Raw genomic sequence first — 26,533 nt, forward strand, 5'->3', positions numbered from 1 at the left:
GAGTCAGTAACACTATATAATAAGTACACTCTTATTAGCATTAGTTAAGCATGAATAGATATTGAATTAATCATTTAGAACACATGAATACTCATTAGTATGTAGTTTATAAACACAGTTATACATGTTTTCCTCATGTGCTGAAGTGTTGGCATGTACTGAGCGACTGCTGCACACACACACACACACACACAGAGAGGTGAGAGAGTAGTCCCTTGTAAGTCGATCAAAGAGCTGGTTTGTTGGAGGTGGATGCTGATTGGCTGCTTGAATACAGCAGCTACTTGGACATTTGTTCCTCAGCTGAGGGGATGAGTAAAACATTTAAAACTGTGTTTATAAACTACATACTAATGAGTATTCATGCGTTATAAATGATGAATTCAATATGTATTTATGCGTAACTAATGCTAATAGTGTGTACTTATTATAAAGTGTTAGCCATTCGTCTTCAACCAGAAAACAAACACAGTGTCAGTCCCTTAACTTTTCTCTTCACCTCTCGAGCTTTGTCTCGCCCACATGAAGTCAAAGGGTCACGTTCACGCACAGAGTCTCTCCTGTGACTTACAACTGGCCTGTTTCTGTATTTCTGCAGTTATTCAGTTGAGAACAATTTACTCTTTGATGAGGCAACTTGTCAATCCAGCCCGTGTTTCCCAGGTGACCTCCCCCTCAGTCTCTGATTTTGACTTTCGCCCTCAGTCATCCAGCTGCACCCAAGCCTCTTCCTCCTCAAAACAACACGCGCACCACAGGAAAGCAAAAAAAAGTGGCCCTCACCACTTCCTCTGCTCTGTGTACATATCAGCGCCCCCTCTCGCTGCTTCCTACACCCAGGTCTTCCTCATATCACCCCCCTCCCCGCCCCCGCAGAGGCCTCTTGTCTTGTCTCTTTTCTCGATGGATGTCACCTGCTCTCGTCACCCTCTGCCATGTTCATATCTTCAGCCCATGCACATGCAGCTGGCAGCAGATAACGACTGAATGGTCCTCCACGTGGTATGGGCGTCCATGAAGGAAACGGACTCGTAGCGGTCAGGCCGGCAGCAGGGGTGGTTGCTGACTTTGCGGCGAGGCAGCGACCCGTTTTTCAGCAGCGCCTTCAGTGCCAGGTCGTAGTCAGTCCTCGACGACTGGCAGGAGCCCACACAGAACTTAAAGAGTACAATCTCATCAGAGTCAAACCCCAGGCCCAGGTCTCGAACCTTCATCTCTCTCTTCTCGACACGGCAGTCCCTGCTGCTCTGCGTTGGCCGCCTGCCTTTACCTTTACCCTTTTTATCTCTTTTCCCCGTCTCTTCCTCTTCCTCCTTGTCTTTCCTCTTCCTCTTCTTCTTTTTCTTCTGCGATCCTTTGGGCTGAGGTTCTGTGGGGTCAGAGGAGCGCGGAGAACGCCCTGCCCAGCGACTGCCGGGATGGTCGTCCACCTCATCCACGACAAACGGGTCTGAAATGAAGAGGGAAGAAGAAGTGGTGAGTGAAGCGTTGCTGTGGAGGCATTTACTCACAGTTTGTGAGTTGAGGTAAAGATGGAGTTTTTGCAGACTGATTAATTGGTCATTTTTTAAACAATTGGCACTCATTTGTGCAATAACGTTACACATTTTTGTTCTCAGAGATGTGAAGAATGCAGCTAACACAACGACATTTTATTTGTTCATTCATACGTTTATTTGTCAGACTGTGGTGTCCTGATAAACTGTCTCATGCATTCATATTTTAGTTTATAGTTCATTTTTAACGTGCACAGCAGTGCAGACATTAAATGCGGATTTAGGAAACAGCCTTTAAGTTTTAAGCTATTCCAACTCTTACATTTCAAAACCTACGTATAATTATAAGCAACAACCACTTAAATTCTCCTGGGCTCTACCTTTGAAAGAAAATAACTTGTCACCTTTTAAGTCACACACATACAGTATGTACACACACACACACACACACACACACACACACACACACACACACACACACACATATATATATATATATATGCGGTATATATATATATATATATATATATATATATATATATATATATATACCGCATATACAAATATACTAAGTAGTAAATTTGACTTTCATAAAAGCTTCACTACCATGTAGAGGATGTAAAGTAGAATAGGGGTCACTGTCATCTTCCTGCTCCTCGTCCTCCACCACCTCAGGTAACGTCACAGGAAGCTCTCGCTCTTCCTGGCCTCCCAGCAGGTCCACGGCGCGGCCCGAGTCTGATCCCGCGCCGGCGGCACCGGCCTTCATGTGAGCTCCTTCCACTAGAGGCAGCAGAGACAGCAGCACCCAGAGCAGCACCTATACAGGACACAGACGACAATTCACACACAGGGCTTTATTTAACACTGTGTTTTCTCTTCAAAAACTACAACTGCCACGAGGGAATAGACAGTAGTTAATTCATTGTTTTTTTGTTTTTTTAAAGCTGCTTTTATTGATTTTGGCCACTTACGGGCAGAGGAACTAAATGTACATACAATCTTACCTTCTCATAAAGTTGATTTAACAAGTTTGCCACCAGTTCTATTTCTAATAATCATCTTAGCTTTAAGTGTGTTTATGTTGCTGGACGTATAGTATATGACTGAAACATGTGTAACACAGAACTAAAAGGAACTTGGTGCAACTTCAGTACGAACACGTACTGTATATTCACTTCTGCAGTGGCAGGACGTTTCCCACTCTTATCAATGTTTATACCGTTGTTCGGCTAAACATCAGATGGATGTAGCTTTATATCTTATATACAGACATAACGGTGACATAAAGTCACACAATAAGCAATGAAATAATCATATTATTTTGCGAAAATGACACAAAATATGATAAGTCCTCACAATACTGAAACATATTGCAATAACAATATCTGTCAAAATGTAAAAACACTGGCCCCCTGATATATACATACAGTAAGTGCCTTTACTAACCATGTATTAACTTAACTTAAGTACTTCACAGACACTAGATACATAATAAAGACTATGAATTCTCAATCTCCAGTATCTCTACTTCCTTTTCACGCTGGATTAAAGAGTGGTCCATCAGATTATACGAATGTAGCCATGAAGGCTTTGGATTTATGGAGCGAGAGCTCAGGTCTGAACCTTCTGAGGATGGATTTCATTAGCAATTTTATTCCCACACATAACTCATCCCCTGGTTTATAGTAGTGGCCTGTGGAAGTGACAGGATGCCAGGGTTATATGCAGAAGGTGATTTCATATGAATGGATGGCAAATAATGAGCGAGAGCGAGAAAGAGAGAGTAAAAGATAAGAAGAGGAAAACGGAGGAGGAGAGGAATGTTTTACATTGCTCCTTTCGCAATAACGTCTGTTTCTGACAAACCTTGGCCTTTGCTGACATTACAGAGGTAATCTCCTGTCTATCCTTCTTCCGAACCCTCCATCTGGTCCCACCTGGAGAGAGAGAGAGAGAGAGAGAGGAATGTAAGAACAGGAACAAGATCACTATGTTAACTTTCCTCCATACAGAGCACCCTTTCAGAGGAGTAACATAAACTAAAGGCACATCATGCGGGCGATATGATGTCTATACATCCACAATTGTCCACTTACTGTAAAAGAAACAGCGAAAAAAACACACAACAAAAACAGCTTGCGGGCCCCTGAGCAAGCCGACGTGTCACATAAATCACGTCTTCAATGCGCCAAGACGGTGTGTTTGTTGCTGCTTGAGTAAAAGGCCAGTGTTTTCTGCCAGCTAGTGTGGCTAGTGTTGGCTTGTTGCTTCATACATCCATGCAAACAGCCCCCAGTCCAGCAACAAAGGGCAGCGTCTGCGATATACTCGTCAAAGGCATTCTTCGAGGTTATTCCAGTGGCAGAGGTACAAGCAGGGGTAACCAGGCATTGCACGAGCACTTCACGGAGGTCCAGGACAAAAAAAAAAAAAAAAAAGCCCCCAAAACAAACAACACAAAAACCACAGAGATGCAGGACAGGTGATAAGAAGTGTCATGGACGCAGATGTTTATATATAGTACGTGCAGGGTGAGGGATTGCGCTGGCGATGGAGCGCCCAATACATGAGGTCATCAGGTTGCTTTGTAGTTCCCAAAGTGAGAGTATCATGTACTTCAAAACACTAGTTCTTCATAAATCCTTCGCAGGTTAAGTCGAGTCACTGAGCTACATCCTCTGGGAACTATGAAGAGTTATCTTTTGAAACAACATTTCAAAAGAATCAATCCTGCACCAAAGTGGTGGACGAACCAACCAACAGAACAAGAGACTGACGTTCAAAGAGCTGCATGTGGTGTAACAAGGAAAGTAGAAGACACTAATGGGAATAAAATGTCTTAACAGTAACAAGATGAATGGTTACAGTGACCGAAGGGGGGGGGATCAATATTTCATATTCTGTGTACATCTACCCTGTAATGTCTTGGTTTCTTTGATGAATTGTGAGGTCAGAAAAGGTCAAACTCTATTCACAGAGAAAATGTTTCAAAATCATCAATATAAATTTGTATTATGGACACTTCTATTCTTCCACCAGCTCAAGAAAACACTATCCATCACAATCTCACAGAGCTTTAAACTGCTTCATGTGTCTGATTATTGGTCCAAAACCAACATGTACAAATTTTTGCCCAAATGTCACAATAGAAGTCCCTGATAACAAATAATTATTAAGCTTTCTGTTGGTTTATAGTATTTGAAAAAAATTATGAAGATTAGACAACGATCTGATTGTTTCCAAATTGAAAAACATAACCTAATGATAACTGTGCTCAGTGTTGCTGTGTAGCTCTCTCACTTGGGTCAAAGTCAGTGCATAAATTCCACTTTCCTCCTCTTGTTGTTTTTGTTTCATCTTTGTTCTTTGTTTACATTGTTGTCTCTGTCCCTATAACCCCCCCCCCTCTTTCTTTACCTTTCCTTTCCCTTGTGTAACCCCTCTGTGAAACAACCCTCTGTCTACAGATACCTCCTCCAACATCTTTTCAAACCACATCTACCATCTCTGAGAAGCTTTGCGTGACCTTGGCACCGAACCACAGCAAAGCTGTATGAACAGTGTAGCGTATGTATTTGAGTTGTGTTCTGCTCACAGATCGCTCCGATACGGAGCGCGCCATGTTTATTTAAGTAGTCGAAAACAATCCCGGTTTCCCAGTTCTTGCCTGTGCAACGAGATGGAAGACTGACAAAAAAGGTTCAGGATCACAGGTCACGATAAGACCTGTGCTGAAGCCTTGATGCAGCTCTGCATGCTCCAGCTGTGGAGATCAGGTCGTGGCTAAGTGAAGTTACAGAAAGCGAGGGGTGGGAGAAGGAGCAAGAGGACAAGCAGACGAGACGAACTGAGCGTAATTCAGAGCGACAGACAGAGTACACGCCACTGCTGCAACCTAAAACCAAACTGTGCCGACTCCTCAGCTCCCCCTGTCTCCAAGTTGATTTAAGACCTAACAGCATAGTGAGGTGGGACAGCGGGCTACAGATCCTCGCTGGTCTCAGGAGAGGTGCCGCTCTGAGTCACTAATGCCACAGCTGGGAGTGTTTAGCCCCTCTTAGATTAGCAAGCTGGGAGTCTACGGGCCCGTCTGCTGGTTCATTTCAGCGCGGCTCTCTGGAGCTGTTTACAGCCCGACGCCTCCAGCCATCTCACAGGATGAGGTGTGTTTGGGAGCTGAGGAGTGGAGACAAGACTGAAAGAAGGAGGGGGACACTGGACTCTGAAGAGCACCAGACTGACATGAGTTTACCGATGGTGTGCGTTTCTACAGTTTCAGGTCGAGCGCTGCATGTGCACGTTTCTCTGTGTGTTTAGAGAGGCCAGCACGTGTTTGTTCCTTGTTTGGCTGATTAAAGCCTTTGGTTTGTCCATCAGGCTGCACGTCTGCAGCAGAGAGACGCAGAGTCCTTGTCACCTTCCATTTACAGTGTTGCTCCTCTGTGCTGCGTGGTTGTTGTTCACATTTAAAGCGGAGACGGGAAAGTGCAACCCTTAAAGACAAATTCAGCTGCTGGACTTCCACAGCTTATTCTGCTCTTATAAAACCGCTCCATCAAACATGAAGACAGAAAGGGAATGCTGGAATTGCATTGAACCGTCATACGAAAACATGTTTCTGAATAAACACCAGCATTTTTAACTGCTGCTTGTATAAATAGCAGTTTTGCTAAATGATTATCTCTTTTTGAGGTAAAAAAGAAATACAATAAGAGAGGCTGTACATAATGTGCACTAGACACTCAAATGTTTTCTATACCCTAATCTGACTTTAACCTCATGATATACATGTTTTATTTATTTTGCATCATAAATATATTTTTTTCTAACACTTTAGATTAGGGAACACATGTTCACCATAAGGGGTAACTAACATATATAAGTAGCATACTAGCCCTTTATTAGTAATGATTAAGCACATATTAACACCTTATTCTACATAACCTTATTCTACTTCTATTATGACATGAATTAACATTTTGTCCTACATAAGGTGTTAATACGTGCTTAATATTTACTAATAAAGGGCTAGTATGCTACTTATATGCATGTTAGTAAGCACCTGGTTAATGGTGAATATGTGTTAATCTTAAGTGTCATTTTTTTTATTGTGAACTACATATTGTTGCATATTAGAGGTATTTTATTTTGAAATTCTCCCATCCAATGCAAGGTTATTTTTGAAGCACTTTAAAGCCACCGCAGTGGACCCAAAGTGCTGTAGAGAATAATAAATAAAAGGCATAAATGCTCACACGAGGAAACAAAAGGAATAAAAATGTCATATTCTTCTATAATTTGAAGCTCAAATCGCCCACCCCTACTGAACCATTTCTGTTTCCCAGAGAAGTTGGGCTTTTTTTTTCTCCCCTACTGACCAGACCAGACGCTCAGTGGCCCCCAGGTCATTTGAGTTATACAGCCAAAACCTGGCAATTACATATTTAGTCAAAAAAAGCACAGTTACCCTGTTTCCTTTAATAAAAAAACCTATATATGTATATATATATATATATATATATATATATATATACATATATAGTTAATTTATGTCTAATATGCCACATGAATCTAAAACAATCATAAAACAGATATACGGTCAGAGTTTTATTTTGTTTTCTTGTGTGTAAAACAGTGCAATTACACCACCCAGGTTCTGTCAGCACATACAAATATTACAATAATTACCCATTGAAAATATGCCATTAAGACTATTGTAGAGGAACAGACAGAGCAACACACACATAAATGTGTTTCACATTAGTGCTCTATGTGCCCACTGTATACTATTACACCCTCATACCTGAGCTGTGCCCACAGAGCCTCCATAAACCTCTCACCAAGTTACAAAAAGAGAGAGAAAATACTCTCCTGTTGTTGCTCCCTCCTCCCTCTAAAAGCCAAACCTCTCTGATAATGACCGGCCTATTAGAGACACATTCTGTTCTCTCTGCTGTAAGTGTGTGCACATTGGTGAAACGCTCTGACCTCCAGCTTTAACCTGTCACTAACGCGGTGCCTGATTGCAGGAATGGGGAGGAAAGAGTGGGGGTACAGTAAATCACTGCTGGCTCAATAAAAGACACCTGCAGTGTAAGAGGAGATGCAGGAGAGAGAGAGAGAGAGAGAGAGAGAGAGAGGGAGAGAGGGAGGCAGCGGAACACCAGGAGAGAGCCGTCTGATCACTACCAGACACCGAGAGATCGGTGGAGGTCCCACAAAACGGAGCATGATGATATGTGCTGTACATGCATGTGCCCCAGACCTCAGGATATATATATATATATATATATATGTGTGTGTATATATACCACCGTTCAAAAGTTTGGGGTCACTTAGAAATGTCCTTATTTTTGAAGGAAAAGCACTTTTTTTCACTGTATATAACATTAAATGAATCAGAAATACACTCTATTGATAATGTGGTAAACGACTATTCTAGCTGCAAACGTCTGTTTTTTAATGGAATATGTACATAGGTGTATAGAGGCCCATTTCCAGTGTTCTAATGGTACATTGTGTTTGCTAATCGCGTTAGAAGACTATTGGATGATTAGAAAACCCTTGTGCAATGATGTTAGCACAGCTGAAAACAGTTTTGCTGGTTCTTTGACGAAAGGACAAAATAATTATTTTTGAATAAAAATCCTTATTTCTAATCTTGTCAATGCCTTGACTACATTTTCTATTCTTTTTGCATCTCTTTTGATGAATAAAATTGCGATGTTTAATGTAAAACTTGGAAAAATTGTATAATCTTTCTTGTGGCGTCCTGTTGACAGAGCGTAATATCTTTTCAGTGCCTCAGTGAACGAGCTTCAGGGTGTAAAACATACGCTCTCCGATTCTGACCAGGTGGATGTTCTTACCTTCATGTGAATACGCGTCTAAGAAAAACTCTGCTGGGACACATTTGTGATGTAGACTTATACAAATATACTACAGTCAGGTTTTTTTTTTCTTTAAATGGCCACACAGTGGCTTGCATTGTTGCTGGTTCAAATCCAGGTTTGACTGAGGGCCTTTCTGTGTGGAGTCCAAAAATATGCAGTCTAGTGATAAGGTTAATTTGCCCTACACTACCGTTCAAAAGTTTGGGGGTCATCTATACAGTTTGTTTTGTGTTTTCCATTAAAAGTCATACTTTTATTCATCAAAAGTGTTGCAAAATGAATAGAAAATATAGTCAAGACATTGACAAGATTAGAAATAATGATTGCTTTCGTCTTAGAACCAGCAAAACTGTTCTCAGCTGTGCTAACATCATTGCACAAGGGTTTTCAAGAGTTTTCTAATCATCCAATAGCCTTCTAACGCGATTAGCAAACACAATGTACCATTAGAACACTGGAAATGGGCCTCTATACACCTATGTACATATTCCATTAAAAACCAGACGTTTGCAGCTAGAATAGTCGTATTTCTGATTCATTTAATGTCATATTCATTGAAAAAAAGCTTTTCCTGACTCCAAACTTTTGAATGGTAGTGTATGTCAGCTGGGCCTGGCTCCAGCTCCCTGAGACCCACACGTCGAGGATAAAGCACAAGACAATGAACTTCTTTAAAAAACATTACCATGATGTAATGTTTTTCTACTTCACCTCTTCTTCACCCCATCTCCTCCTCTTGTTTCGCAATTTCATCATGCTTCATATTTGAGTTTCAAACACACTCGAATATATCTCTTTCTTTAAATGAGCAATCCTTCCCCCTTTTCCCCGTCGAAGCCAATTTCACTCTTCAGCAGTTTGCGGCAGCGCGTCTTAACTGTGCGAGGCAGCAGCACAGTCAAAGCGGGGAGGAAAAAAAAGCTTGAGGTGTGATGGAGGGGGAGAGAGATGATAAAGAATCACACGATAAGAGTCGAGGAGAATTAAAAATAGAGGGCGGGTTATTGTGCGGGGAAGGGGCTAAGGAGGAGACGATAAGGGAACCACTGAGTGGAAAAGAAAGACTGACAGCAGAACAGACGAGAAGGGAATGAGAATAAAGAGAGAGAGCGAGAGAGGGAGCACGGTCAGTCTGTAATCCCATAATCCCTGGCAGGCAGACGGGATGTAATTGCTCGTTAGTGACAGTTTTCACTCTGAGGCCTGTCACTGCTGGAAAACCACAAAATGAGTGCAGCCAAAATGAGAAACAGAGAGCAGGTTCCATGCTTCCAATAGGCAGGTAGAACCCCCCCAAAACACACACACACACACACACACACACACACACACACACACACACACACACACACACACACACACACACACACACACACACACATTCTTGTACAGCAATCTTAGCGAGGACACTCATAGGAATAATCGACACGACTAAACTTAACCCTGACAGTTAAGCCAAAATACACAAAAAACATCTCTGTCTATTGCACACAGAGGAGTCATGGCAATCAGAGGTGAGGATACCACAGAGCCTGGAGGAGGACGGCGAGGAGAGGACTCACTTCGTATGACTTCACCGCTCTCTGTGTGTCGCCCACCGACTCACAACACATGAGGATGCAGGTGTTTCAGACTCTCTCACGTCAATATGAACAGCCACGGTGGGCAGAGAGATAATAATCAGCAGGATTTAAGTCACAACAGCAGTTAGCACAGACATGTGCTAACCACTTTCTTACTTAAACCAGCTGTTTTATTGCTGGAACAAACTATGAGGCACATGTGAAGTTTTGGGTTTGTCAAATTGTTCCATTTTCACTATTTTCTTATATTTGTTGGTTAAAAAGACCCTGTCATGGACTGGCGAAATGCCTAGGGTGAACCCCGCCTTTCACACTATGTCAGCTGAGATTAGCACCAACGCCCCCCCACGACCCTCATGTGGAGGATAAAGTGGTAGAAGATGGATGTCGGTTAAAAGTCCACTTAGCTTCATATAACTCTATCTGTGTTTCGCACTACAGTGGAGTTTAGATCTTGTGTTGCCGAGCCACATTCCAACATGGCACAAGGAAGTGAGGAGAAGGAAGAAAACAGCATCACTGAGCGAGTAAAGCGAGGCGGCTGCAAACAGGTCGATTACCACCTGAAAGAAACGCACCATGAAAATGTTCAGAGGTGAACTCTGCTGCTTAAAAAGTTGTCACTTGCCTACATCTGTCCCCGTGCTGCTGCTGTATTCACACAAACGCTCCCTCAGTCAAGTCTGATAGTTTTGCCTGACAGAGACTTTTTTCCAATGAAGAATAATGTGACATTGTTTCTGTTCACAAGCTGCAGCTTTAAACAATTCATCCATAATCCAGAACAGATTTTCTTTTTTGTATTTAGAAGCTAAAATTAAAGGGAGTTATGACTCTTTTATTTGGCTTGATTTAATGACTGCCAACATTTTAATGTCTTTTTTTTTCTTTCAATAATCAAGTCATCAAATGATGTTTGTATAAAAGCTGCTTTCCTGTCAGGTCTACAGAGCACTGCATCATTTCATTTAGCACACAAAGTGCAGCATTTAGTACCTGAAACAAAGAAAACAAAGCTACCTTCATCCTTTATCTCCTTCAGAAAAGTGATGAATGCATCTTTGAGATAGATCTTTATTCGTAAAATTAGGATTATTTTGCAGATCATCACCTTGTGTTTATTCAGGCTGAACTCTTATGGAGAACAGTGACTCTTTCAAGTTTTGCCTGTAGGGTTAGCACAACCTGGACCTCATTAGGACCTATTAGAGGTAAACTTATCGGTTTCTTGATGATAAACCTGAGTGAATAGTGATTTACCTCACTGCCCCTGCAGCCTTCTCTCTACACCAAAGCGAGGAGCTGCACAGAAACGTGTCTAATGGTTCTTTACTGGAATAAACGAAGCCCCGTTTTTTTTTTTTTTTGTGGCGAGCAAAAACGTGTTTGAAAAGCGGCAGCGCCATAGATTTACACCGTCACACGTGCAGGTTCAAGTTGCTGGGGGGGAGGAGGAGGAGGAGGAGGAGGGCTGAGGAGAGTTACTGCTGGTCATCAAAGAGCGCAGGACCAGTGGGGTCACAACAGGCACAATGAAAGGCACATTTCCCCGGGACGTAAAAGTGTCATCCGTGACCAAGCGCATTAACCTCGAGCCGCTGTCATCATCTGAACCATCAAAGTCACCTGACTCCACATAAGGAAACATATTCTCAGTGTGAGGCAGACACTGACACGAGCCGCTAACACTATCATATATTCAGGAACAAATTATGGTACGGTCCACTATTTTATGATGTCTCTTCTTCTTCAACTTTGACACTTAAAGCTGTAGTGCGTGGCTTTTAAATATAAATAAATGCTCACTGCAGTCAAACCATCGTCACATAAGTTCGCACAAACAACCCTCTCTTTTTCTCAGAGTAAAAGTTACAAAACAGATACAGTAAGCAGTGTATTAGCAGGGTAACTACTAAGAATTCCTCATGGGGGCAACAGAAGCTCCACACTGCAGCTTTAATATTGTGTGGGTTGTCACCGTCTGTTTGACAATAACATTTTACTGGTAAAACTAGAAAAAGCAATTCAGTGAGGGCACAAACATATGCTCCTCACAGTTTCAACACATTCTCCTCTCTCACAAGCTTACGTATCAGGATCGACACCAAGGCTGGCTTTACACGACAACGCTCCCTGGTGAAGCCGACAAAATATTTGATCAGATGTGCCTTTCGTTTAGACGGCGACATCGTTTTTTTTGGGGGGGGGGGGCTTAAAAACGCAAAAAAAATGAACCCACCCTCCAGAGTGGAAATCTTAAAAACGGGTCGCGTTCCCGTCTAAAGGGTTGAAAACGCAAAAGTGGGCTCTGAGCTGCTCACGCTGGCGTTGACGTCAGATCCGTGCAGTACAACCAATCAACAACAAACATGTCGGATTATATCCATCAGTCGGACATTCAAGTTGCCTTAGCTGCCGAGTTAAGGTTGTGGTTTTTTGACTGTGGGCTACTCAGCGCTACTAGAGAGAAGTAGAAGGACGTTTCAGCACATGCACACGCACCTAGTGTTGTTGTATGACAGTGCTTCACAGTGCCACCTAGCCACCTGGCATGCATACTACATCAAATTTCACACACTTTTGCGTCACCGTGTGCATGCAGATTTCCACCCAAAGACGCTCGTCTAAACGCGAAATAAAAAGTGGGAACGCAACGCCACTTTTGCGGTTTGTGTTCAGATCGTTGTCGTGTAAAGCCAGCCTAAATTCCAAGCATTTCCTCTTTTGGCCCTAACCTTCATTCCCAGAAAATCTCATCAAAATCCGTTCAGACAAAACGCAACTTGTGGTAAATAAATCATTTGTGGTAAATTGTGTCTGCATTTACATGGAACTTTTGAAGTCTCGATAACCAAGTGTAAGTGCTTTTCCGTAGAGTCGACCTTCCTCCCAATGTAAGGTCAGGTTTCGAACCCCTGGCTCAGCCAGTCTAGAGCCAGTCTGAGTCCCTGGGCAAGACATTTAATCCCAGATTGCTCTTGGCATCTGGACTGGCAGAGTGTGAATGGATATGAGATATGTGTGATAGAAAAGTGCTGCGCATAGATATACAGATACAGTGCATCCATATATTCATATCCATTCACACACAGTGTCAGATACAGTGCAGTACTTTTTTATAACACACTTTTCATAGCCAGTCCAGATGCCAAGAGCAATCTGGGATTAAATGTCTTACCCAGGGACACAGAGGGGTTCAAACCCTGACCTTACATTTGGAAGAAGGTCGACTCTACTCTACCACTTTTATTAGCTTGTAAAACTTATTTTGCTGCTTTTCTGAGCCCAGTGGGGGGAAATCTCCACAGTGTAATGAGTTATGTAGAATTAAGATTGATTATTTGCTTGTACATCTCTCGATTGCTTTGAAATAACCCATTAATTCGCCATCAAAAACTGCTTCAGCCATAGAAATCTAAGCGAGGAGGGGAGGAGTTTCTGGTATAGTAAGAAACTCTAATGGTTCTGCTGCTGGAAGGATTTTCCACATCAGCTGCGACTTCCACTTGACAAGATTAAGTGTGCAGGGTCACTGCAAAGTTTAGTTAGTGTGCATTTGAGACTAATTACCCATACGGAATCTCACAGTGCAACAAACGTGCGTCTTGCGATGTGGTAAATCAGCTAAATTAGACGGGATGCCATCATCCGCTCCTCTGGGCCTGTTATTCCCATGAGATTCACTGAGATTAAAACAATCTCCTGATGTGACGGATCCGCGTCCTCACCTTCTCGCTCGTCTTCACTTTGTTTTTCATCGAGACAGCTTCCCCCCGTGTCCCTGACCCCGATAACCAGAATTCCTGCCTGATTAAGTTGTTTTTAAAAGGAAGCCACACAGACAGCGGTTGGGTGGGTGAGCCTCACCTTAAATGGGAACACAATTTAGCAGCAGTGTTGGAGGGATGATGATCAGGGGGTTAGTTTTTCACTTTCTGGTGTTTGAGAGGATGGTGGCGCTATAGAGGCAGAGGGAAAGAAACAAAAAGGACGCTCAGTTTCCCTCTTTCTTTCTATTGTCCTTGATCACATTTAGGATGAATTTGCTCCTCAGAATTGAACCAATCAGGAAGCTTTGTCCGTACAACATGCGAGAGTGCTGGCGAGGGGAACAGTATCCGAAAACCGGAAGTCCGCGAAAAGTTCTATTCTTGGCTCCACAGTGCAGCACAGAGTTCTACACAAACTTCCAGCCTCAGAGGATTTATCTGTCCAGTGGATACATGTTATATATGACGGCAATGTGCCTGCTAGAGCCTGCAAATGGTCACTTTTCCAAATGCTAACTGCTGTTAGCACCCAGTAGCCTCTGTGGCTGATGTCATTTCCTGTCCCTTAAGTTTCGTTTTACTTTTTTAAGGTGGACCTAAAGAGATACTACTAAACAGAGCGTCCTCAACATGGCTGTTTTGGCAGAGTGATTGAACTGTTGTGGTGCTTCATCCTAATGGTATTTTGACCAAAGCATGTCACAGACATGTTCATTAGGACACCAGGGAACTAGTTTAATTTGTAGAAATAGGGTATAATATGACCCCTTTAAAATATCAATATTTGCCCTAGCATATCAGTTAGCGTATTGCATGAAGAAGGTCTACGATATAGCAGCAAATCGATATTTTAACCCACCAACCCAGGCAACGAAGAAGACGATAACCGTGAATACTTGCATGAGGTTTTATGAGGAAGTCCCACCACGCGTACAACTCGATGCTCACAGAACACAACGCAAAATCGCCGCTACTACAATGGAATATGATATTCCGTACGCATGCCAGGAAGGCTACAGTCCCTCGCTAGTATTAACAGAAGTGTGCGGGCATGTACATGCATGCAGAAACTGCGAAGTGGCGGAATGTGCTAAGTATATGACTTGGCCCAGGAAGTCAAAATGCCTATGTGAAGCTACATGAAGCAGCCTCTGGGATGCATCTTTAGTGCCGCGACCCGACCTGGACAGGGGACAGTGTCCTGTACCGACATCTGTGTCCTCAAAGACAGTTTCTTAACAACAAGCCGACACAAGCAGCTTTTTTCAAGCAAGAGCCCGATTGTTTTACAACTCATACACAAGTCATATGACGCGCGTGCCGTTATTCCTGCAAATGTGCGTTTCAAATGTTAAAAGATGTGCATTTCTACTGCATGACCAGAACCCCTCACTTTTTACACTTCTCACACATTCTCTGAAATCCCCTCTTTCTCACAACACGCCCGACAATCGCGACCTTTTCTTGCTCCCATCTCGTGTTGTTATTTCTCCAAATTAAACCCACGCTGAGCCTGAGAGTAAGAGAGATGTGGCCATCAGTGAGTGACACACACACACACACACACACACACACACACACACACACACACACACACACACACACACACACACACACACACACACACACACACACACACACACACACACACACACACACACACACACACACACACACACACACACACACACACACACACACACACACACACACACACACACACACACAGGCACACACACTGGTCATTAATAGTGTGTCCTGTGTCTGGGTGAACCAGCACTCCTCAAAAGTGTTTCCGTGTCGCCCGCTCGTGCCCCAGACAGGCTGGGTTTAATGACCTGGCCTGATGGTTCAAAGCAGCGCTCAGACGCTATGATTAATGAACGTGACCTGCTAATTTCAGAAGAATACAGCTTATTGTATCAAAAAAAAAAATGCTCCCACAGACACAAACGCTGTGCGCGGCTAGTTAACATTCTAACATGCTTTTTTCAGAAAAAAAGTTGTTTTAAAGCAGGAGATTCTTTTGATAAGGACAGGAGTTCGCTTTATGTTTCATCAGCGGGCTCCGAAAGTATTAACTGCTGCTTTGTTCTAAATGATTTAAGCTGTTTGAACTTGAAGAAGCCAAAGTGCTCAACAACAACCAAACAATCCAAGATCAGAGAAAGAAGCAATTCCCCGAGTGTACTTAAACAAGATTGTCGACTGCCGCAAACGCAAGGACCCAGAAAACAGAAGTTGCATGGGAGGCATTTGTCTGGAAGAACACATCCAACAAATAGAAATTTCTTTTTGTCAGATCATGCCTCCTTCAATTTGCCCTGAAGGAATCACTGTGGGTTGCTGCGTACTTTAAGCACTTCCAGATTGAAGCTGCCCTGTGGCACTCCAGGTTGCATAATCAATCTCTCTCACTGCACTCTCTCTCCATTAGCACTGGGACAAAACAACCAGAGTAACGTTACACACTGAGGCGGAGACACATCTGATGACAAGGCTGCCTGCACACAACACACATCCATCTTTTTATGACAGAGCTCCACTAATCGGAAAAGACTGCGCTCCGCTTTATTGTTTGAACAGTTCACCTGGTTATAAGGTCGAAGCTGCTCATAATTGTTTTTACTGACTTTATTTGGCATTCAACATTGCTGTAAATGCTTTTTATAATATTTATTGAGCTTTGAACGTGCCTCAGATCTTCCACTCTGCACTTTTCTCCAACTAATTCACCACAGTCGTCGGTGACGATAAAGAATATATTCCAAAACTAGATTTTAAAATGTCAGAGTGTTAAATTTAATACATAGCACACTTTCACACCAGCATGGCTCCAGCAAAAGTTAGAGTTCCCAAAACCAACAGTTAAATAAATCCGTTTGGAACCTGAGAAGTTTGGTTCCCAGGAGTAAGTGTTACATCACCAGTGGCTATAGACAGAAAGAAGGAGAAGGACGACACACGGGTGACAATGGCAGAGTAAACAAAGAACATGTAGTGGTCCACAGAAGAGGCAAAGACAAAGTTTAGTGGCGATGAACTGAAGCAGAAGTGAACTGCCATCCTCCACGTCGCCTCTGTCACGTTCACTTCCTCTTATATTGTGCGTATCGTCTAATCCCCGGTGTCGATGACCTTCGGTTCCACTGCACTGCAATGTGCAACAAGTGTGAACGCAGGCACCGAGACAGGTTTGATGAACGCACCAAGGTTCCAGTAGCTGCAAATGTATTTGTGAGGAGGCTTCGATTTTTCCACATTGACAAAATCATGTTAACATTGTTTATCCTGCTTTTATTGAATCAGTTTTTATCTTTTTGTTGCATTGTTTGGAAACTTGCCTTTTAACCCTTTAACACAGCGCATCGCAGATGACACTTTTGCGCAACAAAAAAACAATAACGTGGTTATTACGGTAATTTTACTCGTGTTCTTGCAGGAAGTCGGTGAACCAGAGTTACCAGAGGAGAGAGTGGGAACAACAACCTGTACATAGCTTCCAGTTTTTGGCCCGTTTTTGGACATTGAGAGACAATTTTATCGTAAAATGTGTTTTATACTGTTTCGAATTTCAAATCACGTAATAATAATAATAATAAACCTTTTTGCTTTTCTTCATTTTAAATTGTTAAAACGGTATTTTAACATGCAGTGAATTGTAAATAACTGCCAGATATGGGAAGTGAGTCTGGAAAAATGGGCAAAAGCACCTTTTATGGTTAAAAAGTCTGTACATTTTGAGGGTTAGGTGTTAAAGGGTTAAGAGCACAGTGATTTGAGCTTCTTCTACAGTCCTGTAAGATGCCAAATGTATTTATTCATTTCGTTCCAGTACTGCATGGTCCAGTGTTTTGGTATTTTTGTTTTTTTTATTACTATCATGTACTTTAAATCTTGTATAATGGAGCCTGGAACACATTTATATCACCTTTTTATTTTAATTCTTGTATTAAAGGATGTCTCTGTTTAAAACTGCAAAACAAATCTACCTAATGACAGATAAGGGAACTTGACTTAAATCAGTGCTAGTGTTGATAACTCACGTCTACGAGTGTGGTATTGGCTTTCTCTGAACTTGAGGAACGACACAGTGCAGCCGCCGGAGCAAGAAAGAGTTAAACCCATAACACCAACAAATAGCACGCTCGCTCTCGTAAAAGCCACATGCCAGTTAAAACAAACCAGACCACACAACAGGAGGCTGCTGGTAAAGAGTACACGCCAGGCCCACACTACCTGACCCTCACTGAAGCCCGCTGACCTTGTCACCTTTGACTGGAGGAAGTGAAAGCCGTGGCAGCATGACGGGGGAGTGTGACATGCCTGGAGCAGAGGCCATACTCTCATGTTTGGCCCCCGAGAGAAAATTCGAAAAAAAATAAGACACAAGCAAAGAAAAACAAGGTTGTTCCACGACATGTTTTCACACATTTTACAGGCACGTGTGACATGTCTCAGGTGAGGCCAAAGCTCTCGCACACACTCATAGAGATTCATCAGGTACACACACGCCTGCAGGAGACGACAAGGAAAACAATCAAAGTAAGAAATGACTGTGAAACATCCGAGGTCTGCTCCGCGTCCTCGCACTGAGCCTCATCTATGTGACATTGTATGTACATGAATGCATGAGTCAGTGGGTCACTGAGTCAGTGAGTAAGTATGAGAGTTCATCTCATAATAAGGATGAGCTCAATAACATGTATGAGTCAGTGACACATCATGAAGTTACTTCTGCCTCCGAAAAAGAAGGACAAATCCTGGGAATGTTCCTGATGGGGGAAAGATGGAAGTGGAACTATTGATCAGGAAAGAAACGCTGTTTCAAAAACATCCCGGAAAAGGATCTCTGCCTCCACCATCACTGATGGAACGCAGTTTCATTTCAGAGTGAAAACAAAGGTGCACCTGAAGCTGCTCCTGAACAGTGTGTGTGTTCATGTGTTTGGACCGAAAACCATATAAACCATACAGAGTGAGGACATTTTGGTTGGTCCTCACATATTTAAAGGGCTTTTGGGGTTTTAAGACCTGGTTTTACTGTTAGAATTGGGTTTAGGTTAGGCACTTAGCTGTGATGGTTAAAGTTAAGGTAAGGGGCTCAGGGGCATTTTGTCTTTGAGGGTCCTCACCTCGTCAGGACCAGACATTCTCATGGAGAATGATGCAGAACTGGTTTAGTTTAGAGCTTATGGTTAGAGGTAGTTTTTAATTATTTATGGTTAAGATTCTGGGTGTTTAAGATGTCCAAATTAATGTAAGAATAGCTGTGTGTGTGTGTGTGTGTGTGTGTGTGTGTGTGTGTGTGTGTGTGTGTGTGTGTGTGTGTGTGTGTGTGCACACATTTATTTTCTATTTTAAAGGCATTTTTGGGGTCCAGACTAGGATTTAATGTACGAATTGGTTATGATTTAGTTGTGTTTGGTTAAGGTGAGAGTAAGGGGATAAGGAATACATGATGTCTGTGTGGCCTCACTAAAAAAAGTGCACAAGAATGTGTGCGTGTGTGGATGTCTAGACCTGCAGCCCATCACTAAGAGGTCACTGTTTCCTCCTCAACCACACTCACATACACACACGTGTCATTTGATTTATATTATCCCACCATCCAGTGTCACCTTCTCACACCTTGTAAACATTTGGAAGCATAAATCATAAAACTTCTCCTTCATAACCACAGAGAACAAACACACCCACCCTCCTCCTCCTCCTCGTCTTGGATCACACTTCACAAACAACTCCCAGTAAACAGTAAATTCAACCCAGCGCTGAGTTCATGTCACAGTGACCCTGAGAGTCAAGAGGGGGCCAAGCGCAGCTGGCAGGTGCGTGCAAGGTATTGAGGTCTGAAGCTCAGCAAAAATAAAAGAGAAAAAAAAAGCCACTGATGTGAAAAGAAATCAAACATCAAACAGTGTCGGCACAACAAACACTGGGCTCTCACAGCAGCAGCATTACGCACCGTCAGAGTAAATGAGCGAGGCTTTGTTTAAAAAACCCACTGAAGACAGAATCTTACCAGCTGTCCTGTGCGTAATCGTCTGATCCATGCGCGCAGCGGAGAGGACAGGAGAGCCGCTCCTGCCACGCTGCGTGCACCTCATGTTTTTAGCGATCCATGCGCCGCGGTGTGTCATGTTCTACACCGTGCTGTCACAGCGACTTGTTCAGTGTGTTCAGTGCGGACTGACTCCTCCGAGGCTGGAGCAAACATGAAGAATCCATCTAAACACAGTTCTGCTTTAACACGACAGGCACCTCCTTCTTGTTTTGGTTTTTTTTGGGTTGTTTTTTTTTTTTTTTTACGCGGCCAAAATCCCTGTTACTGTGGTCGATGTGTGTCCTGTCACGGCTCCGTGCAGAGTCTCAGCTCCCTGAACAAGAACAGAAGAGGTGGGCAGTGAGTACAGGCGAATGACCTGTGAGCGGAAGTCACATCATCCTAAATCTCCTGACGTTTTATGGCGCGTCTTAAAAGTTTTAGATTTAAAGTTGGGTGATAAATGACTCTCCCCCCTTCAAAACAAATCAATTTATTTCTCAGATTTCCTCAAGTGCAAAAGCAGATGTCCTCTCTGGCTCCTTCTCTGCATCAGTCACCTCCTGGCTGACTAATCACTAGTTTTGTTTTGGGGTTTGTTGGAAACATCTCCATAGAACTCTTCTGGAAATATGTGAACTTTGTTTTTTGTAGTTGTTTATTTTGTAGGCGGTGGAGCTATCCAGGTCAGAGAAAACAGACGTTACAGCTGGGCTGGTGCGCGCAATGTAGAGTCTATATACAATCTAATAGAGTGGGAGTGTGTTTGGACTGAGAGAGAGAGAGACACAAACAAACACAAGTGTAAAAACTCCATGTCCTCAATGTGCCACTCGTGCTGCCTCTGCTGACTCACGTCCAACCATCGTTTAAGTGAAATGAAGCCAGTTTTTCAGGCGCAGCTCTCCTCTGCTTGCCTCCACTAACCTGTTCAGTCTTGCCTCCAAACAGCTTGTATAGTTAATGAGTAAATAACACCGCGGGAATTTTTCTCACAATATGTTCTGCGTCTCTTCAAAAAAAAAAACGTGAAGCCAAGGTTCGACGCAGGCTCAAAACGTCCAGACAGAGTCTCTGCGCGCACTCGCCTCGTTTCTGTGACACCGCGCTCTCCCTTCACGTCTTCTTTTAACGTGTTGTAAAATCTCAGAAATAGTTTCATGTGAGGTTCAGCGGAATAAAAAAAAAAAAAAAACGCCGCTCAGCCGATCAAAACATCTCTCTTAAACGTTAGAAGTCCACGCGTCATCGCGCCTTTACGCAGCCAAAGTCGCGTCTCCAAGCAAGCGCTATTTCTTTTCTTTTTTTCTTCCCAAAAACTTCTCTTACTTTGAACTCAGGTATCCAGGTAATCGGCGTCTTCTCTGGAGTCAACTGCACACAGCTCACAAACACTGTCTACAATATCCCGCAAGGACTGGAGGCTATGCGTAAAAGCAGTGCGCCGCTCCGCCTGTCAGAGACTGTGTGAAACCGGAGCGCGCGGTGGCCGCTGTTCAAAGTGCTGAGATGTTTCTTCCCCATCCACATAGCTCAGATGTCTTTTTGTTCCCGCGCTGAGAGGAGGGAGGGAGGGGGGGGGGAGGAGGGGGGAGTGATTGTCATAGAGGATGGTCATGGAGGTTCTCAGCAGAAGAAAGTGACATGTGTGTCTTTCTTTAATATTCCACATCTTTCTTGTTTTCAAGCAATTTGAATTTCCAGCAATAAAGGTGAACACTTCTGACAGAAGCCCTTGACCTCTTGACCTCTCAGGTCTATAGCCTGTGCCCAGTAGGCCACTAAGGTAATCCTTCTATACAAACATACACCTGCAAGTCATCACTCTCTACACACAACACACACTTGTGGCCTGTTTTGCCACTCTTGTGTTTGCTCGGTCAGTTTCTCGGCCTCTTGAGCAGTCGCATCTGTCACGGTCCTAAAAGGATGACCCCCACCACGCTTCCTCAGCTCACTGCACCACACTGTGCCGTTTCCAGCCTCTCCAGCCTGCAAGGGTTTGTCCCGTCCTATCCTGCCACCCACCCTCCAACACACGGAAAGGCCCTCCAGCTGGGGCACTCCCTGCAGGGCAAACAGTGAGGCCTGACGAGCAACAAAAGGCTGGGTAAACAGCTCCTTAGCTTTCCTCTCTGGGCCGACTCTCTGCACCGAGGCAGAGACAAATGCAGGGAGGATCCTGGTCTCTGCCACACAACTATTTATAGTAGCAACCAACGGGGCAACAATGCACACAACTGAGGTGCATGACACGCAGGAATGTACCGCCAGATAATAAGGATGAGCTCAATAACATCAGGAGGGAAGGGAGATCTGCTCGGATCAGACAAATTATAATACAAGACGGTAAAAATGTCACATTTTTATGGGCTTTTTTTTTTCTGATTGTAATCTCCCTTATGTGAACAAAAGATGACCACACACGTCTTACTTCATCGGCGGTCAAATCACTCATTTCCAAGAACTTTATTAGTCCCACTAGAGTCGATGACGGCGAAACACAAAGACAACTAGAAAAAACAAGCACGTAAATGCACCAGGTGTCAAGAACAACAAAACAAGATGTTTTACAGGTGTAATAAAAGCATTAAAAAAAAACTCTTTAAGAGGAGAATCTTTAAGACTGATGAAGGAAGGAAGGTAGAAATCGTGCCAGTGAGATAAAAATAATGAGTGGAAATAAGATAGATCGGTCAAAGTAAACAGCAGAGATTCAGCAGAGGGCACCAGAAATGGAAGAAGTGTGTCGACGTCATCCATCACAGTGTGTGCTGGTGATTAACTTGTTCAGCTTTGTGAGAGGGATTTGCACCGTGACACTGCTCGTACAACCGCAGTTAAACCCCATGCAAGCACTGCACACATGCATGCACACACACACGCACACGCGCACATACACACATATTTAGTCTTTGGCAAGTGACAAGGAACACGAACGCTGGAATTTTTCATTTCCTTGCAAGAACATAAAACTAAAAATGATGAGATTTTTTTTTTTTTAAAAAGAATAAAAAAAAAGTGATGTTAGTGTGGTGAAAGTCAATATTTTATTCTCCACATGCGCTGCTGTGCCTTTGGGATGTGTTAAGTGGTTTCCACGGATATAAGCTGCTGATCTGCGCCTGAGCTGTCGTGAGTCCATCAAGTTGAGAACTGGACGAGGAGAATGAGCTGCTTTGATGTTGAAAGGAGACAGAAAAGAGGTTCATTTTTTTCTCCCAATCTTCTGTTTGCAAAGGTCACCACCTTCACCACTAGTCCTTTCTCCTCTCTCTATCCAAAGGTGACTTTCCTTTTTTGGGGCCTCATCCAACTTTTAAGTATGTTTTCACATTTCAAGTGGGAACTCCCCTCGTGTGGAACACTGACCACAGCCCCCTTTTACAAAGTCTGTGGGACACAGAGTCCAACTGTAGCTGGGAAGAGCAACGCAGTGAACTCCATAACAACGGTGTTTCCACATTAGCTCAACAAGTGAACGTAGCGCAAATAAATCTGCAGTGATTTACAATTCATCAGAGCATTTCAAAGCTGCATTCCTGCAGGCGTCCTCCAGGTTTGTTCTATCACAGTTCACACAAACAAATCCTGCAGCAAAGTGTCAGCATATGGCTTGATTAGAAGCGTTATTATGCGGATGGATGAGACTGGGGCGCGCGACCAAAGAAGTGAGCAGTGTTATGGGTAATCAGAATTCCCAAATGCCGAACAAAGACAATGTTCGTGATCAATTGATCCTTTTATGTCATTGATTAAAGGTCCAGTGTGCAACAGTCAGGGAGGCTCTTTGGCAAAAAATAGAACGTCCTGTTTACAAAGCATGTTTGTAACTGCTATAAAACTGACAGACTATGACTTTTATGTGAGCTTATTAATGGTAAGAGTTAATCCTGACATTCAATCTGCACACGTGCCAGGAAACTCCTTCACAATGGACCTTGGGGTGCTATAATTTTGGGAATTTAAATGGACAATTTATTTTAAATAATTCACAATTATAACTAAATAGGCTGCCTAATCAATACAAACAGTGTTATCTCTGGCTACAAAATTGACAATAAAGTTGTTTAAAGGGGACATATTATACCCTATTTCTCCAAGTTAACCTAGTTCCCTGGTGTCCTAATGAACATGTCTGTGACATGTTTTGGTCAAAATACCATAAGGATGAAGCACCACAGCAGTTCAATCACCCTGCCAAAACAGCCCTGTTCAGAACGCTCTGTTTAGTAGTGTCTCTTAAGGTCCACCTTAAAAAAAAGCGACAGGGACAGGAAATGACATCAGCCACAGAGGCTACTGGGAGCTAACAGCAGTTAGCATTTGGAAAAGTGACCATTTGCAGGCTCTAGCAGGCACATTGCCGTCATATATAACATGTATCCACTGGACAGATAAATCCTCTGAGGCTGGAAGTTTGTGTAGAACTCTGTGCTGCACTGTGGAGCCAAGAATACAACTTGTCGCGGACTTCCAGTTTTCGGATGCCGTTGACCTCGCCAGCACTCTTGCATGTTTTACGGACAAAGTGGATCTCCGTGAGACAACAATTCCAGGAATTTTGCGCATTGTGACGTCCCAATGAGCGCGGAAGTCAACATCGCGTGTTTTATCTCCTGAGACTCCTGAGGACCACAAAAACGTGAGTGAGTCATCTTTTTTCACACTTTGCCAACTGATAGGGCCTCCAGAGTCCCAGATATAAGGATTTAAAGGATTAAAAAGTTGATTTTGCATAATATGCCCCCTTTAAAATGTCCGTGCGCTGCTTTCCTCTCATACATCAATCACCCATAGGCACATGTTTGAGTTCTTTGTTTCAATGGCAGCAGAAACGTCCAGAAAACACTGAAAACACCGACTTGCACACGACTGTTAAAAATGATGTTTTTAATTATGAAAGAATCCATCTGTTGACATTCTCTAATGATCTACGAACGATCACTGCACACTACAAGCTCAGAGTTTGACAGGAGGAGACGAAACCCTCGCTTGGTTGTGGCGATACAGGTACATGACAGCCGCGAAGGCGTGTCTCAACCTCACACAAAAGGTAAGACCGACAGAATGTGGGACACGGCGCGGAGAAGGGAATGTTGTTTTCCCTGATCTCAGCTGACCCAGCATTAAGTAAACACAGGGAAAAAGTCTGAAAGGACGTCTGAAAGGGTGTTTTCTCTCTCCCCATTCAAACTCTTTTTATGAGGAGTTTGAATTTCAGGCCCAGAGGTCATGGCCTCTCCGTTCCAACCCTACTGAGAGGAGGTGGGGTGGGGATCCTGTCGCTGAGAATAAAAGGCTTGTCGGCTGAAGAGGTACAGACACGCTCACTCCCCTGTCTGCAGGACAAACAGGAACGACCGCCTCCAGCCCTACAGCTGCCTTGAGGGGGAGATCCCTTGAGGCAAATATCCACCCGCTGTGGGGAAGGAGCAGTCAATCCCACCCTGTAGAGGTCACAATATCTGTCAAGTCAGAGCAGCCAGAGCTCGGTGGTTTCGGTGAGCGTTGAAGCATGACTTGTTGGAGCAAAAAAAAAATGTTTCTGGGGGATTTTCAGCGGGATGGGACTGAAGAGCGGAGCTTTAAAGGCCCTCGGCATCCTGTTCTCTTTCACCTCACACCAGCAGCGACTTACAGCAGCTCACAGCTGGGCGGTTTGCTTGCACTTGCTCTCAGCGACACTCCTTTGGTTTATGGCGACGGCGCAGAGCGTTTAAAGGAAGTGAGAGTTTCACTGCCACAGCTGAGCGGTCTGTATTTAGTGGTGTAGGCTCTGACCGGGCCCCCCTCAAGGCTACGTCAATGAAAGGAAATCCGCGTCAGAGTTGAGCAGGTGAAGAGAAAGAAATATACGGGAGAGTGATGGGAACAGACGGAGACATAGAAACAAAGAGGAGAACGAACATAAACACAAGAGAGGATGTTAGCGAGGAAAAATTATTTCCTTTGACTCTGTAGGTACAGAGCAGCAGAGGAAATGTGCACACACCTCCAACTCCATCCCTCCTTCATCTTCACTGTGAGCTTCCTGTTAAAATGACACAGACTGTTAAATGCACGATGTGCGCAGCATGAATTAAGTCAACACTTGCTGCGTGTGAAGATGTTCAAGTTGGCATAAAACAGAAAGTAGACTAAAAGTACATCGAAAAATATTTACTATATAAACTCAAAATTCACAGTGCACAGAAATGTGTTTATATAACAAGACATGTAGAAAACAAAAGTCTGTCCAGCTGTTGGGGGAAATCTGTCCAAGTCCAGAATCAAAAAAGATACAAACAAGCACAAAATTATCCATTACAAACTTATTTATTGAGTCGCAGAAAGTTTGTGCGCAAGTGTGTGTGTGTCTGTGTACATACACACACAGACACACATGACACAAACAGTCGTTTTCTGTTGATCAATCCAACTTTCGCTGATGGTGAAATGTAAAAATGAAACAAATGAAGTGATATAAATATGCCGAGCTAATACAGGTCACTAAAAACAGGCAACGTGGGTCCAAATCATTTGAACTCCTCCAGCATTTGTATATATAAAAAAAGAGGGGAAAAATAATAATAATGAAGATTCACTTCAACTAATCCTGTCTGTCTTCTGTCGGGCAGTTCCTGGGTCCCAATTATCTGTGTCGCTGATTCTACTCACTGATTGGGCTGTGATTACTTTCAATCCTTCTTGCTTCCCTTTGCGGGTGATGAGGTGTATTTGTTGGCATTGACAGCACCCTATA

At 43.3% G+C, this 26,533-nt stretch overlaps 1 protein-coding gene across 1 annotated transcript; it reads right to left on the reverse strand.

Annotated features, from left to right (window-relative positions):
* Window positions 1–947: 947 nt before the first annotated feature.
* LOC310927223 (uncharacterized protein) lies at window positions 948–18,087 on the reverse strand (the record flags this gene model as incomplete). Its single annotated transcript, XM_083889518.1, has 4 exons — window positions 948–1,450; window positions 2,103–2,316; window positions 3,366–3,436; window positions 18,018–18,087. 4 exons carry the CDS (start codon window positions 18,085–18,087, stop codon window positions 948–950), a joined length of 858 nt encoding a protein of 285 aa, XP_083745644.1.
* Window positions 18,088–26,533: the final 8,446 nt, after the last annotated feature.

Source organism: Microchirus variegatus (genome assembly GCF_963457635.1).
Source record: "Microchirus variegatus genome assembly, chromosome: 5".
NCBI lineage: Eukaryota > Metazoa > Chordata > Actinopteri > Pleuronectiformes > Soleidae > Microchirus > Microchirus variegatus.